Raw genomic sequence first — 17,052 nt, 5'->3', positions numbered from 1 at the left:
CCTGGGGAGCTCCCAGCAGGGGCAAGAAGGGAGGGTGGGGGCAGTGGGAGGCGTCCAGCCCTGACATAGGCAACAAGTGGATGCATGGTCTGTAGAGAATTTAAAAACAGTAATAATATCTATCATAAGTCAATCTGCTTTTTATTATCATCTTACGCCAGCACATCTAAACAACGTCAGTGGGAAAAGACTCCTCCCCAAAAGAAAGACTGCTCCCACCCCCGCCCCCTTGGTGCGCTTCTGGCCCCCAATCGGACGGAGGAAACAGCCCCTGTCCTCTGAGAGCTCACAGGCAGATGGAGAAGTCAGGGCAGAACAGCAGATACGAAGAGGAAGCTCAGGCCCTCCCACGCCAGCCATCCCTAGAGGGTGGAAGGCAGCACAGTGGCACGGTCGCTCCGAAAAGCAGCTACACCCCTAGGCAAACAGGCTGGGGCAGGGATGAAATAACTGGCTCTTCTGACTCACGCCCACCCACTCAGGAGGCAGACATTGCTCACCCATGGCAGCGCTGATTCCTGCGAAGGCTCAGAATCCTTCCAACATGACACTCACTCCCAACTGACACAAGAGGGAACCTGTTTTTTGTGGCCCTGGGGAGGCCGGCACATGCCGTCTCCCTCTTTCATTCATCTGTCATTCCAGCCAGCACTGACTGAGCTCACGACAGCCCTGTCCTCTGTCTCTGCAGGAGGAGCAGCCTGAGCCACTACGAGGTCAAACCCAATAGCTCGCTGGAGAGATATGATGGTATCGGGCCTCCCTTCAGCTGCATCTTCAGGGTGAGGCCGGAGGGGAGCCGGGTGGAGGGGGAACGATGGGATCCGAGCACCCCCATCCCGGAGGGGAGGAATGTGAAATCATCACTAGTGCCTGGAGTCCAGTCTCAACCCTGCCACCCACCCACTGTGCGACTTTAGGCACGTCACCGCCCCTCTCTGGGCCTCTCAGTCTTCTGAAAAACAACTGGACTGCAGTGGGAGACATATGGGTGAAGATAGGGTGTGGTTGCCTAAAATTCTTTAAAACATTTTTTAAACAGTTGTTTAAACACACTAGGGTTTACTCTCTCCCATAAAAGAAGTCCAGAGTTGGCAGCTTCACAGAGTCATCCAGGAGTGGGTCTTCTATTTCACCATCCTCGGCGTGAACTTGCCAGCCTCCAGTTTGCCTCACAGTACAAGATGGCTGCAGCTCCAGCCATCACGTTCTCATTCCAGGCAGCAGGAAGGAGGAAGGGGAGAAGAGCATGCTCCCTCTTTATTAAGGGACCTCCCTGGCAGTTCCTCACTCTTCCAGTGACCTCTCTTTATCCAGAACATTGTGATTCAGCTGTAAGGGAGGCTGGGAAATGTGGCTTTTAGTCTCAGTTCTGTCACTAAGGAAAAAGGGAGAATGAGAGTTAGGAGGCAATTCAGCAGCCTCTGCTACAGTGGACCCTGATAGCGCCCTCAACCCTGAACTGCTGTAAGTTTATCAACTTCTCCTAGGCTGCGTGAAAGCTGAGGACAGGTTGACAGCTGGATACTGGACTTCAGACACACTGAGCCCTGCATGGCTTGTTCAAGAGAGGCATAGTAAGCTGCTCAGGGCCACACAGCTCATAGGTAGTGGGGGCCCAGGATTAGATTCCTGGTCTTTCTGATTCCAAACTCCTGCTTAGAATCACTGCTGCTCTGGCACTAAATGTGACACTGCTAGAATGTGAACAATCACACACTCGCTATTTAGTAATACATCCTTTGTTAATTAATGATTCCATCTCATAATGCATTATTTGCTGTCACCGTCTTCACCCCTGGCCTCTACAAAATCCCACCCCAGCCAAAAAGAGTTGAAAATGCAGGTGGACTGGGCACAGTGGCTCACGCCTGTAATCCCAGCACTTTGGGAGGCTGAGGCAGGCAGATCATGAGGTCAGGAGATCGAGACCATCCTGGCTAACACGGTGAAACCCCATCTCTACTGAAACTACAAAAAAAAAAAAAAATTAGCCGGGTGAGGTGGCGGGCGCCTGTAGTCCCAGCTACTCGGGAGGCTGAGGTGGGAGAATGGTGTGAACCCGTGAGGCGGAGCTTGCAGTGAGCCGAGATCGCGCCCCTGCACTCCAGCCTGGGTGATACAGCGAGACTCAGTCTCATAAAAAAAAAGAAAAGAAAAGAAAATGGAGGTGGCCCCTGCTCTCCGGCCTCTGGATCCCCACTGGCTTGTCTTCAGCTTCCAGCCACCCCTCCCCTCTCAGACTTTCTTGCACTCGTCTGTGCAGTCCCCAGCCACAATTGGACAGAGCGTAGGAGCTTCCACAGCGAAAACACCAGGGGCATTGAGTAGGCCTTTTTCCCAGGCCTGGTGGGGGAATTGTCACCCCCAGGGGCTGGTTGGCCCCTGTGGGCCTTGTTTTCCGGCCCCCTGAACTGACTGTACTGACACCCCCCACCGTCTCTGGCCACAGATCCAGAACTTGGGCTTGTTCCCCATCCACGGGGTGATGATGAAGATCACCGTTCCCATCGCCACCAGGGGCGGCAACCGCCTGCTGAAGCTGAGGGACTTCCTCACCGACCAGGTACCGATGCCCTTGGGCGCCGGCTCAGGGAAGGGGACCAGAAGGAGACAGACATTCCCCCTACGTGTGTCCCCAGGTTCCCAGACCCCAGCTCCCTTCTCCAGGGTCAGGGCTAGAGGAGGAGAAAAGAAACATCTCTGGGAACCTGTATCTGCCAGAGCTGGTTGTGAGGCTGTGTGTGTGTGTGTCCGTGTCCTTTATGTAGGCGAACACGTCCTGTAACATCTGGGGGAACAGCACTGAGTACCGGCCCACCCCAATGGAGGAAGACTTGAGTCGCGCTCCGCAGCTGGTGAGTGCCCCCCATGCAGAGAGCCACAGTGGTTGGGGTTAGAAGCGTGCCGCCAGCGCTCTGGGGCCATTTCCCTCCTGATCCAACAGCTTGTCAATAAGAGCTTACTGAGCACCTAGATGTACCCAGCCCCAAACCAAGAAAAAACTGAAGGAGGAAAAGACTTCTTGGCCTGTGTGAGTCCCCCATCTCACAGGGAGAGGGACAAACCCACAGAGTGAGTGTCTGAGAAGCCAAGGTCACAGCCTGCGGTGTGCCAGGCAAACGAGCAGAAAGGGGTGGGGACAGTGGACTTGCACCTGGGCCAAGCGGGCCCATAGGATACAGAGAAGCAGAGAGAAGCGGAACAGCGGAACACACACGTGGCTTGTACTGGAGACATTTGGCCGCATCAGCTGGGGCCTCCTGCCTTAGAGATGGAATGCAGATCAGCTTCAATTTCCACGGCCCTCCCAAAACACCTGCTCATTTCCAGTTTGCTTTCTCAGGGTTGCCTCTGCCTCCAGATACCAGTTTCTCACCCTGCTTCCACTGTTCTTTACCCAGACAACAATCTTCGCTGTTTTAGTTTTACTTCCCCCAGACAAGTGCCCCCGACAAAACACTTATTGAGGGTAGCGTGCTTTGCCAAAGATTTGGGCTGCATTGGGGTTGAGGTGGGCAGCGAGGCAGCAACACTAGCAACTTTCACCTAATAAATTCTGTTTGAAAATTGGGTTTCCCATCAACGTTAGCTTCTCCGCTTAATCCTTATATTATAAATGATCTTGTGGTATTACTCTAGCTAAGACCTCCTTACCATTTTTCTGCAATGGTAAATAGATATGATGATGACAGAATCATCAGGATTACCTTAATCATGATGACTTAAAGGAATTTATTTTTATTTTGATTGTTAAATATGATCATTGCTATAGGCTTCCCACATGAGGGGATTTCAAAATCATTAGGTATCCACCTTCCAGTCCTGGTTTGGTTCCTTCTAACTTCTTTTGGTTTGTTAAATCTTAAAAAAATATATTTAAAGGACACCCATTTTTCCTCAGTTAATAATGTTAAAAAACACTGCATTAGGCCATGCACAGTGGCTCGTGCCTATTGTCCAAGCACTTTGGGGGGCCGAGGCAGGTGGATCATGAGGTCAGGAGCTCGAGACCAGCCTGGCCCGCATAGTGAAACCCCATCTCTACTAAACGTACAAAAATTAGCTAGGTGTGGTGGCGTGCGTCTGTAGTCCCAGCTACTTGGGAGGCTGAGGCAAGAGAATCGCTTGAACCCAGGTGGCAGAAGTTGCAGTGAGCCGAGATCGTGCCACTCTACTCTAGCCTGGGCAACAGAGCAAGACTCTGTCTCAAAAAAAAAAAGGACTGCATTGACATGGTTAAATTCCCAGGATGCTTAGTCATTTAAGAATGGACTGAATGGTTGGTATCATGGCTTACAAAAGTGTTTTGAACTTGATGGAGCTTATGTTGAGAAGTAAAATTTAATTTTTAATTTTTATCTTTTAATTCCATTTTTCCACAAACTTTTTGAAATTCCTTTGAGAGGAGCGAGCAGGAGCATTGTCACGGTGGAGAAGGACTCTCTGGCGACATTTTCCCAGCCATTTTTCTGCTAAAGCTTTGGCTAACTTTCTCACAACACTGTCGTAATAACCAGATGTTCTCTTTCTTTGGCCCTCCAGAAAGTCAACAAGCAAAATGTTCTGAGCATTCCGAAAAACTGTTGCCATGACCTTTGCTCTTGACTGATCTGCGTTTGCTTTGGCTGGACCACATCCACCTCTTGGTAGCCACTGCTTTTTTTGTGCTTTGTCTTCAGGATGGTACTGGCAAAGCCACCTTTTATCTGTTATAATTCTTTGAAGAAATGCTTCAGGATCTTGATGCCACTTGTTTAAAATTTCCATTGAAAGTTCTGCTCTTTTCTGCAGCTGATCTGGGTGCAACAGATTGGGCACCCGTCAAGAGGAAATTTTGCTCAACTTTAATTTTTCAGTCAGAATGATGTCAACTAAGCCAACTGAGATGTCTATAGTGGTTATATAGTGGCTAATGGTTCTGCTGTTAATTGTCAGGCTTCTTCAATGAGGGCCTGAACGAGATTATTTTTTTCCTCACAAATTGATATGAATGATCTGCTGCAAGCTCCATCTTCAGTGTCAATGTCCTCTAACCCCTCCTTTTTTTTCTTTTTTTTTTTTTTTTTTTTTTGAGACTGAGTCTTCCTCAGTCACCCAGCTGGAGCGCAATAGTGTGATCTCAGTTCACTGCAACCTCCGTCTCCTGGGTTCAAGTGATTCTCCTGCCTCAGCCTCCCAAGTAGTTGGGATTACAGGCACATGCCATCACACCTGGCTAACTGTTTGTATTTTTTTTAATAGAGACGGGGTTTTACTGTGTTAGCCAGGATGGTCTCAGTCTCCTGACCTTGTGATCTGCCTGCTTCAGCCTCCCAAAGTGCTTGGATTACAGGCGTGAGCCACCACACCCGGCCCTCTAGTCCCTTCTTAAAACAAGTTATCCATTTGCAAACTGCTGATTTCTTTGTGATATCATCCCCATCAACTTTTTATAACGCATCAATGATTTCACTGTTCTTCCACTCAAGTTTCGCCATAAATTTGATGTTTGTTTTTGCTTCAATTTTAGCAGAATTCATGTTGCTCTGATAGGGGCTGTTTTCAAACTGATGTCTTGTCCTTCTTAGTGCCTCAAACTGGATCATGTTCACATAGGTTACAACAAGTTAATATGAGTTTATTTTGGTGCAAAAAAAGTTTTGGAATCCATGCATAGTTTTTCCGTAATACACATTTTCCATGAACTTTATGAAGACCCCTTTTATCTGATTCAGGAAGTTCCCTGGGAGTTTTTATCATGAACAGAAGTTGGACTTCCTAAAATACTTTTTCTGCATCTGTTGCAGTGATCATAGAATTTTTTTTTTTTTTTTTTGAGACGGAGTCTCGCTCTGTAGCCCAGGCTGGAGTGCAGTGGCGTGATCTCAGCTCACTGCAAGCTCCGCCTCCCGGGTTTAGGCCATTCTCCTGTCTCAGCCTCCCGAGTAGCTGGGACTACAAAGAATTTTTTATCTTAATGTGTTTATATGGTGAATGGGAAACATTTATAGATTCCCTAATGTTGAACCAAAGTTCTGTCCCTGGAATATACCCAGGCCGGTCACAATGCACAGCTTCAACTGGAGCATCAGATATACCGTCCTTCATTTGTCCTTCAGTCATCCCCTGGCAGGCACAGTGCACATGTCCCCCACTCCCAAATTTCTCCTTGTCCCCTGTCCTCTGCGTCTGCCCCCAGGAGCAGAGCCCCAGTCATTCAAGCAGTGTTGCCGCCCCCTGCTCCCCTAGCCCAGCAGCTCAGCCCTGAAACCCATCTTCTCTTTCAGAATCACAGCAACTCTGATGTCGTCTCCATCAATTGCAATATACGGCTGGCCCCCAACCAGGAAATCAATTTCCATCTACTGGGGAACCTGTGGTTGAGGTCCCTAAAAGCAGTAAGTAGAGCCCCTGGGCTGCGCTGGAAGGAAGAAGGGAAAGGGGGTGGCTGTTGGGATGTCTTCCACCTGGGGCTGCCTGGGGAGGGGACGGGAAGAAAAGCTTCTAGGCCAGCTTCTGATGAGCCCTCTGATTGCACAGCTCAAATACAAATCCATGAAAATCATGGTCAACGCAGCCTTGCAGAGGCAGTTCCACAGCCCCTTCATCTTCCGTGAGGAGGATCCCAGCCGTCAGGTGAGTCCCTGGGAGCCCTGCAGAACTGGGCTTAGGCCAGACAGCTTGGGAAAGGGTTGGCCGCACTCCTCTAGAGTTTTCCTACAACCCCTGGCTGCATGTCCCAGCAGGAGAGAATTAGGCAGACCTGAGGGCTGTTAGGGCGGCCGCTGAGGAGAGGGGAAAAAGCAAGACAAATGGGCCTCAGGGGCAACACTAGGTAAGGTCCAGAGGTCTAATGTGAACTGAGTTTGTGAAGACCAAAGGATGGGAGATGCCTCGGTATTGGCCTCTTTATTAGTTGGGTAAAAGCAGATTGTTACAGATCACACTGGCTTCATTCGGGGTCCGGGAAAGGAGTGAGACTCTGTGTGAGACCCAACGAGAAATGAGGTCTTAAAGAAAAGCCCATTCCTGGAAGAAGTAGCAAAGGAAGAAAAAAGAAAAGAAATACATTTGTGAAAGAAAGCAAGCAAGCAAAGCCCAGTCCTGTGGAAATAGACAGGACAGCCGGGCGTGGGACGCTGCTGCCCTCCACTGGCCACACCCCAGAAATGCCAGCCTGGGCTCCAGGCGAGTGTTCCTGTTACAGAGGCGGAGTAAGCTCCCATCTCGACCCCAGGGAGATGCTGGAGAGCAAAGAGGCGGGGTCAGGAAGCATCCCTTATAAAACAATCCAACAAAAACCAATCACAATAGGGCGGAGGGATGCCAGGCAGAGGGGTATCAGGATCCACCTAAGGAGCTGTGTTGTGTGTTCATTCATTTGGCATTTGTTGGGTGTCTCTCCTATGACTCCTTCGGCCCCAAAAGGGGAAACAGAGATAAATTAGGCAGGCAGGGGAACAGTGACAATAAACAGGTGAGTGAAGTCTGGGGGTGAGCGCAGTCTGGGGGTGAGCACAGGTCCAGGGGGAGCGGTTCAGAGCGAGAGATGTCCCTGGAAAGCTTTCTGGAGACTGTTTGAACCGCATCTTGAAAGATGCTGGAATGTTCCTGGCATCCAAGAGAGGGAGGTATGGTACAGGCACCCCCACACACACATATACCCTGCACATACAGAGATTGAGAGAGACAGAGAGACAGAGAGAGAAAGAGAGAACCCTTCTTCTCACATTGATGGTTGTCTTTTACGTGACTTTTCCTTCTTCCACCCCCACTCAACCTCCCAAAAAATTCCTCTTATACTCTGTAGATGCCTCACTTCTCTTTTAGAAATCCAGCAACCCCGAAATTAAGCCCCTGTATGCTGGGCTCTGTGCTAGGTGCCAGCGCTGGGGAGGCATAGCCAGGTACCCGCCTTGAGGGACAGAAAGAGCACACATAAGGGCCCTGCCATTTGCTGGCCCCCAGCTGTGTGCCGAACACGGTGACAGACCTCACAACACTGTGAGGCACTGTCGCCACCCCCATCTCTCAGGTATGCACACCGAGGCATGTGAGATGAGTCAGGAGGGACAGTGACTCGCCTCAAGTTGAACAGCGAGTCAGTGGCCAAAGCAGGGCCCTGTCTGCTGTTGCGGGTGGTCCGTTCACTCCACATGTTAGCTGAGCTCCTGCTACATTCCCGGCACAGTTCCAGGTTCTGAGGATAGAGCAGGGACAAAACAACACCCCCGCTCTCCTACAGCTGACATTCTAGGCAGGCAATAAACATAAATATAAACATTGTCAACTGGTGATAAGGGCCACCCAGAAAAAGGCACACATCTAAGGGTGGAGTGCCAGGGGGCGCTGTTTTATACAGGGGAGGTGGGAAAAGCCTTTCCAATAAAGTGACATCAGACAGAGACCATGAGGAAGACAGAAATGTCTTGCGGCTGTGTGAGGAAAACCCTTGCAGGCAGAGGGAATAGCAGTGCCTGCAGCAGGCACGCCATGGCATGCATGTTGGAGGCCAGGTGGCCGGAGTCTAGAGTAGAGTGAGAGGGAGCAGGAGGTGAGGTCAGCAAGACAGGTGGGACCAGAGAGGGGAAGGCCTTGCAGGCCAGGGCCGGGACTGCACTTTTTACTCTGAGCGAGCTTGAGCAGAGCAGAGCCTGGGCCTGCCTTCCTGGTTAGAAGGATCCCTCTAGCTGCTGTGCTGAGAGCAGACTGCAGAGGGGAGGCAGTCGGGCAGCGCTGTAGTCTCCAGAGGAGATGTGAGGGCGCTCAGGTCCAGGAGGTGGGAGGAGTGGCCACATTTCAGGTGTTTCCAAGATAGAGTGGACAGATTTTGTTGCTGGGCTCCGTGTGGGTGAGAGTTAGGGTCAGTGATGGATAGGTGGCTTCTGGCCTAAGCAGTGTGGAGGGATAGTGCTGCCATTTGCTTAGGTGAGAGAGAACTGGAAGGAGCAGGCTTGAGGGGCTGGGGTGTTAAGAGCTTGGTTAGGGGCCTGTTACAGTTGCCAGGCAGGCCAGGAGACAGTCGGTATGAGCCTGGAATTCAGTGGAGAATCCAGGCGGAAGACAGAAATGTGAGAGCAGTCAGCGTGTAGACGGTGATAGCCACAGGACTGAGGGAGCTGGCCTGGACTTGCTTTCTGACCTTCCCAGCCCTGGCCACTTTTGCCTTTGAGACGCCTTTCTCCACGGGAAAAAAATATTTAAAATTATGGTTTATAACTGTGTTGGCACAAAGACAAAAAAATGTTATCCAAGCTGGATTCTATTCCATTTTTTCCTCTAATTTTAAAAGAAATGTAAACATTTTCGTGGGCTCCTAAAAGTGTTATGGGCCTTGGCACCATGCCTACCGTGACTCGTGGGAAAGTCAGCCCTGAGTTCACCCAGGAAGTGACTCTAGAAAAAGAAGAGGTGCCAGGACTGAACCGTGGGACACACTGACCTTTAGAAGTGCGGGAGGCGATGCGGAGGCAGCAAAGGGAGAAGGAGTAGCCCATGTGGTGGGAGGAGGATCCAGGGAGTGGTGGGGCCTGAGGCCAAAGGCAGCAAGTGTTTCAAGGAGGTAGGATCATCTGGGCCACTGAACCCAGTGTCGGCTGTTCGGATGCTGGTCATCCTGAGGCCTCGGCTGGCCTGTCCACCCATCCTTCTGGCATCCCCCTGAGGAAGAGGATGCAGCTCCCCCACCAGGTGCCAGCTATCTCCACCCTCCTGCCCGTCCCAGGCTGCCACCCCAGCCCCAGAACAGTAATGCTGTTGGCCTGGCCCCCGTCCCTTTGCAGATCGTGTTTGAGATCTCCAAGCAAGAGGACTGGCAGGTCCCCATCTGGATCATTGTGGGCAGCACCCTGGGGGGCCTCCTGCTGCTGGCCCTGCTGGTCCTGGCACTGTGGAAGGTGAGGGCCCCTGCAGGGGAGGGAAGGAGCAGCATCCTGGCTGGTGGGCTCAGGCTCCAGCCCCTGGAGCTTTGTGGCCGCTGCCATGTTCTCCTCTCCAAGGGACCTGGCACCCCACCCCCTCACCACAGCAGACACATTGGTTAGGGCCAACACAGGGCACTCAGACTACGGCTCTGACCTATCTGTGGGTGCCTTCGAGAACCTGATGAGAACTAAGGTTCCTATTAATAGAGAAAGAAAAAAAAAAAAAAAAGCAAGTACAAACAACTGCACAAAATTTCTCCAACAATGTCAAGCTGTTAACAAACCTCCCAAAGTCCATCTCTGTCTCTGAAGCTCTGGTTACAAACCCCTTGTCTCAGCCTCCTCCTGCTACAGATGAAGGAGGCCCAGAGAGGGATGTTGGCTGGGGCTGGTCACACAGCAAGGTGTGGGAGCCAGCATGACTTCTTGTATGCCGCCCATGGTCTCATCCACTGTGTTCCAGTCCACAGAGGCAGTTCTGGAGGAGGGGGTGCTCAGAAGGAGCTGGGGTACTCAAGGAAGCCCTGAGGGAGGAATCTCGAGGAAGGGTAGTGGAGGGAAAGCAGGGGTAGGCCTTGTCCACCCTGTCCTCCTCTGAGATGTCTCCCTTTGCTTCCTCACAGCTCGGCTTCTTTAAAAGTGCCAGGCGCAGGAGGGAGCCTGGTCTGGACCCCACCCCCAAAGTGCTGGAGTGAGGCTCCAGAGGAGACTTTGAGTTGATGGGGGCCAGGACACCTGTCCAGGCAGTGTTCAGACCCAGGCCTGTGGCCCCACCGAGCTGGAGCGGAGAGGAAGCCAGCTGGCTTTGCACTTGACCTCATCTCCTGAGCAATGGCGCCTGCTCCCTCCAGAATGGAACTCAAGCTGGTTTTCAGTGGAACTGCCCTGCTGGGAGGCTGGGACACCTTCAACACAGACTCCTAGGGATTTAAAGGGACACACCCCCACACACACACCCAGGCCCACGCCAAGGCCTCCCTCAGGCTCTCTGGAGGGCATTTGCTGCCCCAGCTACTAAGGTGCTAGGAATTCGTAATTATCCCCATCCTTCAAAGAAACCCAGGGAGGAAGACTGTAAATACGAACCCAATCTGCACACTCCAGGCCTCTAGTTCCAGAAGGACCCAAGACAGAACAGATCTGAAGTCTGCCCTTTTCTCTCACCCTTCCCACCCCTCCATTGGCTCCCAAGTCATACCCACTCCCTTCCCCATAGATAGGCCCCTGGGGCTCCCGAAGAATGAACCCAAGCCCAAGGGCTTGATGGCGACAGCTGCGAGCCAGGGATGAAGAAAGGCTCTGAGATGCGGAGACTGATGGCCAGGCAAGTGGGACCAGGATACTGGATGCTGCCCTGAGATGAGAGGCAGCCGGGCTCTGCACCCACGTGCATTCACGTTGACCGCAACTCACACATTCCCCCACCAATTGTGGCCCCTTGCTCTCAGCTGCCAACCCTCCCAGGCCACTTTTGTTCCCAGGTACCTCATGGGAAGCATGTGGATGACACAATCCCTGGGGCTGTGCATACCCACATGTCTTCTTGCTGCAGGCTGCCCCTAGACATGGACGCACTGGCCCGGCTGCAGCTGGGCAGCAGGTGTAGGGGTGGGGAGCCTCCCCTCCCTGTATCAGCCCCTCCCTACACACACACACTGCCTCCCATCCTTCCCTTATGCCAACCAGTGCACAGGGAAGGGCTTGGCCAGCGCTGTTGAGGGGTGCCCTCTGGAATGCACTGAATAAAGCGCGTGCAAGGACTCCCGGAGCCTGTGCAGCCTCGGTGGCAAATATCTCATCCGCCAGCCCCCAGGACAAGTGGTATGACCAGTGATAATGCCCCAAGGACAAGGGGCATGCCTGGTGCCCAGCGGAGTAATTTATGCCTTAACCTTGTTTTGAGGTAGAAATGAAAGGGGGACACATCGAAGGCATCTGTCCCCCGTGCACAGTACGACCTTTACTGTCGTAAATATTTTTGAAAAATTAAAAATACAGTGTTTAAAAACAACCAAGCACTGACATCCCATTCTGTGGGCAGAGCACATCACAGTGAGCCACACTCCGCTTTGAAGGAGAGGAAGTAGCTGAGGGGGTTCCTTGCTTCCTCCCCCCTACATGTCGGAAGGGACTCATCTGCTATTTGCTGCCCACAACATGCCCTCCAAGTGGCTGCCTGGCTTCTGTGTGGCGTCCCCAGGGGTGGAGTGCTCTCTCTCCCAAGATCGCCCTTCCATCTATGGCCAGTGTGGACGGTCAGGACCCAAATGTTTCACTGTAGCTTCTGCCCTTGGTTCCAGCTCTTCCCTCTCACGCCTCCCAGACTTCTCCAGGCCAGTTTCATTGTTAACCCTTTTACACTCTGACTTCAACCAAGGTGTCTCCATTCTGTTCTTGTGCCATTCATGTCTTGGAATCCCAATAAGTAGAACCGTGGAAATAATTTGATCTTGTTTTTGCATAAATGAGGACACTGAGAACCAGAGAGAGCCCTAGGCTCCCACAGCAAAACCAAAACTAAACCTAGGACTGCTATCTCCCAAGGCAGATTCTGTCATCCGAGCACAGCCTCAGAAGGGCTTGATGTGCAGCAAAAGGTGAAAATGGTGAAACTAAAATTTGAGTATCAAAACCCATTGCCTTCTAATAGAATCAGAAGGAAATGTTGCTAAATCATATTCCATTTCAGTCGTCACTCTTATGAATGGGGTAACCTGGCTAAATAAGAACTAATGAACCCCCATTCAGAAGTGCATTGTTTGATTTAGCACCAAGTCTTCCATCAAATACCATCAGATCTGAGAGAATGCTCTTATGGAAAACCTGATTTTTAGAGGTTTGCATTCATATTTTTAAAAACTGCTACCTGTGACCACAGTGCAGGCCAAACAGAATGTACCTGCTGGTCAAATGCAGCCCAGAGGTCACTGAATTGCAACCTCTGGACTCGCAGTCAGAGGCAGGCAGCCCTTATTCCAGAACTCCACAGTCCCTTCACACCCTTCCCCAGACCTACACCAAGACCAACTAAGTGGTCAAAAGGTAGGCAAACTGAGAGTTGTATCAAGACCCTTGGCCTCTCAATTTCTGTTATCGTCTCCCTTTCTGAATCTATTTACTCTGAAGTATAAATGTCCAATATGAGCCTTAAGAGTGCCTGGTAGAGCAAACAAAGATGCATCTTATAGGGAGCAAAGTCTATGCTAACAGTGTTTCTCAATCCTGGCTGCACCTTAGAACCACCTGGGAGCTTTCAAAGTGACCACTGCAAGGGCCCGACCCACTATGGATCCCAATTTCACTGGTTGGGAGAGGGGCCAAATTTGTTTCCAACGTCCCTAGATGACTCTAATGGCTGAGAGTTGTCACCAACAGGTAAGTGAATATCCAAGCTAGAAGATGAAGAAAGAGGGGGTTGTGCCCAAGCCCATTGTGCCTCATAAAGCAGATGATCTCTGCAGAGCTGAGCTTCTCCAAGAGTGGTCTCAGGACTGCCTCAGTCAGACCACAGACGCCTAAGTTCCTCCTCGGACTTCACAGATCCAAGTTCTATGAGGTAATTCTAAGCACATTAAACTTATAGAACAGCCATCTGGATTTAATATTACATAACAGCTATAATATTCTGCTATAATATTATAGTAATATTCTGCTATTCTCTAATCTTCAACGTCAGTTTCTCAGGCCTGTCTTTAGATGCCCTTCAGCTGTGCTGAGGACTATCTTGGTGGCAGCCAGCAAAGAAAATCAGCAAAAACCCCAGCGGAGTTTCTGGGTTTTACTTTTGTTAAGGAAGGTGATGTTTCTTAACATGACAGGTATCTAGATGAAAAGAGCAAAGTGCTAGTGCAAACACAACAGAGACACTATGGAACAGCTCTGCCCAGGGACATGTGGAAGAGCTTCTGGAAGATGGTGTGGACCTTTCCATCCCTAGAGGTCTTCACAAGATAAACTGCTACCTCCATCAGTATTCAAAAGGTTTTAGCATCAATATTGTCTGAGAATAAGACACTAGACTTGAGTCAGTCCCCTGGCTTCAAGCCCAGGATGCCAAGCAGCCTGTAATGGAGACCGCTGGCTTAATCATGTTCCTTTCCTGGCATAGCTCACTGCACCCATGCCTCACCCCCAACAAGCAGTCTCCCCACCACCCAAATGTGCCTTGGGTGACTTAAATACAGCCATTAGTATGAATGGTCCCGTTTTTATTCAACACCATACTGGTCTTTGCTTTTACCTTCAGCTAGCTAATGTGGTTCCAGCCTTTTATTCTGCACTCCTTGTTACAAAAAAAAAAAAAAAAACACCTCCCAAACTATCTTTATGTTAGTGTTAACATCAACTAGATTCTTTTCTCAAAGGACAGCCAGGCCTAATTGGCCACATTAAAATCTGCAGAGTGCTTTTGTGTCACTGTCTATTCAATTAGTTTCAACATCATGCTAAAATAGGACAGCATGTTCCAAAACTGAAACTGAAGTAGGAACAGAGCCTTGCTGATTTAGCATGAAGAGAGAATTATAAGCCTTGCACCTGGACTCTAAAACTTTTCAGTAAGATGTATGCTAAACTGTACCTAGCAAACTTACCAAGTCCAAAGTAGAGTACAAGCAGGAAGTTATTTTTAAAGGAGGAGCACTATCATTGAGGGACTTACCCTTTCTAATCAGCTTTGCATGGTTTGTTTTGAGAGTGTCTCGCTCTGTCGCCCAGGCTGGAGTGCAGCGGCTCCATCACAGCTCACTGCAACCTCTGCCTCTCAGGGTCAAGCGATCCCACCTCAGTTTCCCAAGTAGCTGGGACTACAGGCACACACCACACCCAGCTAATTTTTGTATTTTTTGTAGAGACAGGGTCTTGCCATGTTGCCCAGACTGGTCTCAAACTCCTGGACTATCTCCCTGGCACTGTATTTAAAAAGATGTGCAGCAACTTAGTGATGTGTCTGAAATGTTTTCAGAAGGTGGCCCAAGCCAGAGTCAAAAAATAACTTGTTTTTGTGTAGAGAATTAGAGGAAATACAGAAAATCAAATTTCAAATAGGTGCATCTAACTGGAAAACAAGCTTATCAAGGACAGAGACCATCTTTCTTATTTTTATTTTTGGGACAGGGTCTCGTCCTGTCACCCAGGCTAGAGTGCAGTGGCACAATCACAGCTCACTGCAGCCTCGACCTCCTGGACTTCAGTGATCCTCCCACCTCAGCCTCTCGAGTAGCTGGGACTACAGACGTGCACCACCATGCCCAGCTAAGTTTTAAAAAAATTTTGTGTAGAAAGGGGGTCTCACTTTGTTGCCCAGGCTGGTCTCTTATTTTTGTATGCGTTATCTGTGGTGCAGTGCCTGAAATACAGTAGGTGTTCAGGAAGCACCAGTTTGCAAGAGTATCTTGCCGTTGTTTAAGGCAAAAGCAAAACCCCAGTCCTCCCCTCTGATGGACTGAGCACACCAAAGTTTTAAAGCACAGGCAAATTAGAAAATGTATTTTTGTCTAAACTTGCCAACAAGCTAAGGTTTTCTGAACCATCTAAAGTTTGCCTCTCTCATACTGAAATGTTCTAGGTCAAGTATCTGAAGGAATATAGTACTGCCAGTATTTTCTTTAGTCATCTGTCATACAGCAGACACTACTTGAAACAAAGAAAAAAATGTTTTAAAACCTGTCTGGATGATTTCCGTGGTCTCACTAGGTATTGCAGCCGGGGAGTGACCCAGCAGAGATCTGAAGGTGAGCTTCCCTAGTACTGGCATCTCAGAGTGAAGGAGCACTGCTCAGTGGGTCAAGAGACCCAGAGCCCACTCTCGGTTATGACACACTTAGTCCTTGTGCAGCCTTTTTGGGTTTGTGTCCTGAACTATAAAATGAGAGGGCTGCACTGTTTTTTTCAGACCTCTATAGAGAATGGAATGGCCACTCAGAATCTAAATTTGAAAACAAACATGTCCTGAGGGTGTGCTCCAATACCACCCTTTAATACTCTCCTGAGGTGTGAATGCTGGAAATGAGAAGGCCAAATTACTGTTACTTGCAAATGATGAGTGTATCTGGGACATCCAAAAGAAGTAACTGAAAATGTATTTCTTAAAAAAAAAAAAAAAAGTACAGTGCTTTTGTAAAAACAATATTTAGAAGTATGCAGTGCTAATAAAAGGAAAATAGTTGTAAGACCTTCATTAAAAAGAAAAACCTAAAAAAAAAAAAAAAATTCTGGATAGAGGTGTATGCTTTACTTAACCAGACACAGCTTTCTTTTCGATTAAAAAAAAGGTTCAGAAATGCAGAACTGCAAAGATGTCCCTAAATCTGTTAATTCAATGCTAAACGAAATAATCTCTTAACATGATGACACCAAACTTCATCTGGAAAAATAAACATATAATAATGAAAAAAGTTAGCTACTCCCACCTCTCCACTTAAATAAGACAAATGAAGAAATACTAGTCCAAGGCCAGGTGTGGTGGCTTATGTCTGTAATCCCAACACTTTGGGAGGCTGAGGTGGGAGGACTGCTTGTGCCCAGGAGTTCAATACCAGCCTAGGCATCATGGCAAAACCCCATCTCTACAAAAAACACCCCCCAAAAAAAGAATTAGCTGGGCATGGTGGCACATACCTGTAGTCCCAGCTACTTGGGAGGCTGAGGTCAGAGGATCACTTGAGCCCAGAAGATCAAGGCTACAGTGAGCCATGATGGCACCACTGCACTCTCCAGCCTGGGTGATAGAGTGAGATCATGTCTCAAAAAACAAACAAACAAACAAAAAACCAAACAAATTCTAGGAAAATCAAAATTTTAAACCAAAGAAGAGAAGGAGAAAGAAGGGAAGGGAAGCCATAAAAGTGTCTCTTTCAAATAGGTCATTGGTGAAAAAAAAAGACATACAACTTGGAATAGAGACAGCCTTACAAGCAGGATCTAACACTCAAGACTCCATTTTTTTTAATTGTGATAAATTTGACTATAGAAAAATGTAAACTTTGGATACAGAAGTACCATAAAGTAAATAAACTGCAACTATTATATGACAGAGAAAATGTACTCAAACTTCTAAGGAACTTCTAACAAGTAGGAAAAAAAAAAAAACACACAACCCCAAGGCAAACATAGTCAATAAATATATGAAAGTGTTCAACGTTACTCA

General features: G+C 49.1%; 1 protein-coding gene across 3 annotated transcripts in view; it reads left to right on the top strand.

Annotated features, from left to right (window-relative positions):
- ITGA11 (integrin subunit alpha 11) overlaps nucleotides 1–11,673 on the top strand; it is a 131,907-nt gene extending 120,234 nt beyond the window's left edge. For 2 of the 3 annotated variants that reach the window (XM_008016110.3, XM_008016108.3), the window contains exons 24-30: nucleotides 692–782; nucleotides 2,453–2,566; nucleotides 2,772–2,858; nucleotides 6,270–6,380; nucleotides 6,523–6,618; nucleotides 9,765–9,878; nucleotides 10,529–11,673. In XM_008016110.3, the coding sequence (XP_008014301.3) occupies nucleotides 692–782; nucleotides 2,453–2,566; nucleotides 2,772–2,858; nucleotides 6,270–6,380; nucleotides 6,523–6,618; nucleotides 9,765–9,878; nucleotides 10,529–10,600 (685 nt within the window). In that variant the 3' untranslated portion in view covers nucleotides 10,601–11,673. The remainder of the gene's footprint in view (nucleotides 1–691; nucleotides 783–2,452; nucleotides 2,567–2,771; nucleotides 2,859–6,269; nucleotides 6,381–6,522; nucleotides 6,619–9,764; nucleotides 9,879–10,528) is intronic. The other variant, XM_008016109.3, reaches the window with a different exon arrangement.
- The last annotated feature ends 5,379 nt before the right edge of the window (nucleotides 11,674–17,052 follow it).

This window comes from Chlorocebus sabaeus, chromosome 26, assembly GCF_047675955.1.
Source record: "Chlorocebus sabaeus isolate Y175 chromosome 26, mChlSab1.0.hap1, whole genome shotgun sequence".
In the NCBI taxonomy this organism is placed as follows: domain Eukaryota; kingdom Metazoa; phylum Chordata; class Mammalia; order Primates; family Cercopithecidae; genus Chlorocebus; species Chlorocebus sabaeus.
Note: the sequence above shows the minus strand (reverse complement) of the source record. Positions and strands in the feature narration are given on the sequence as shown.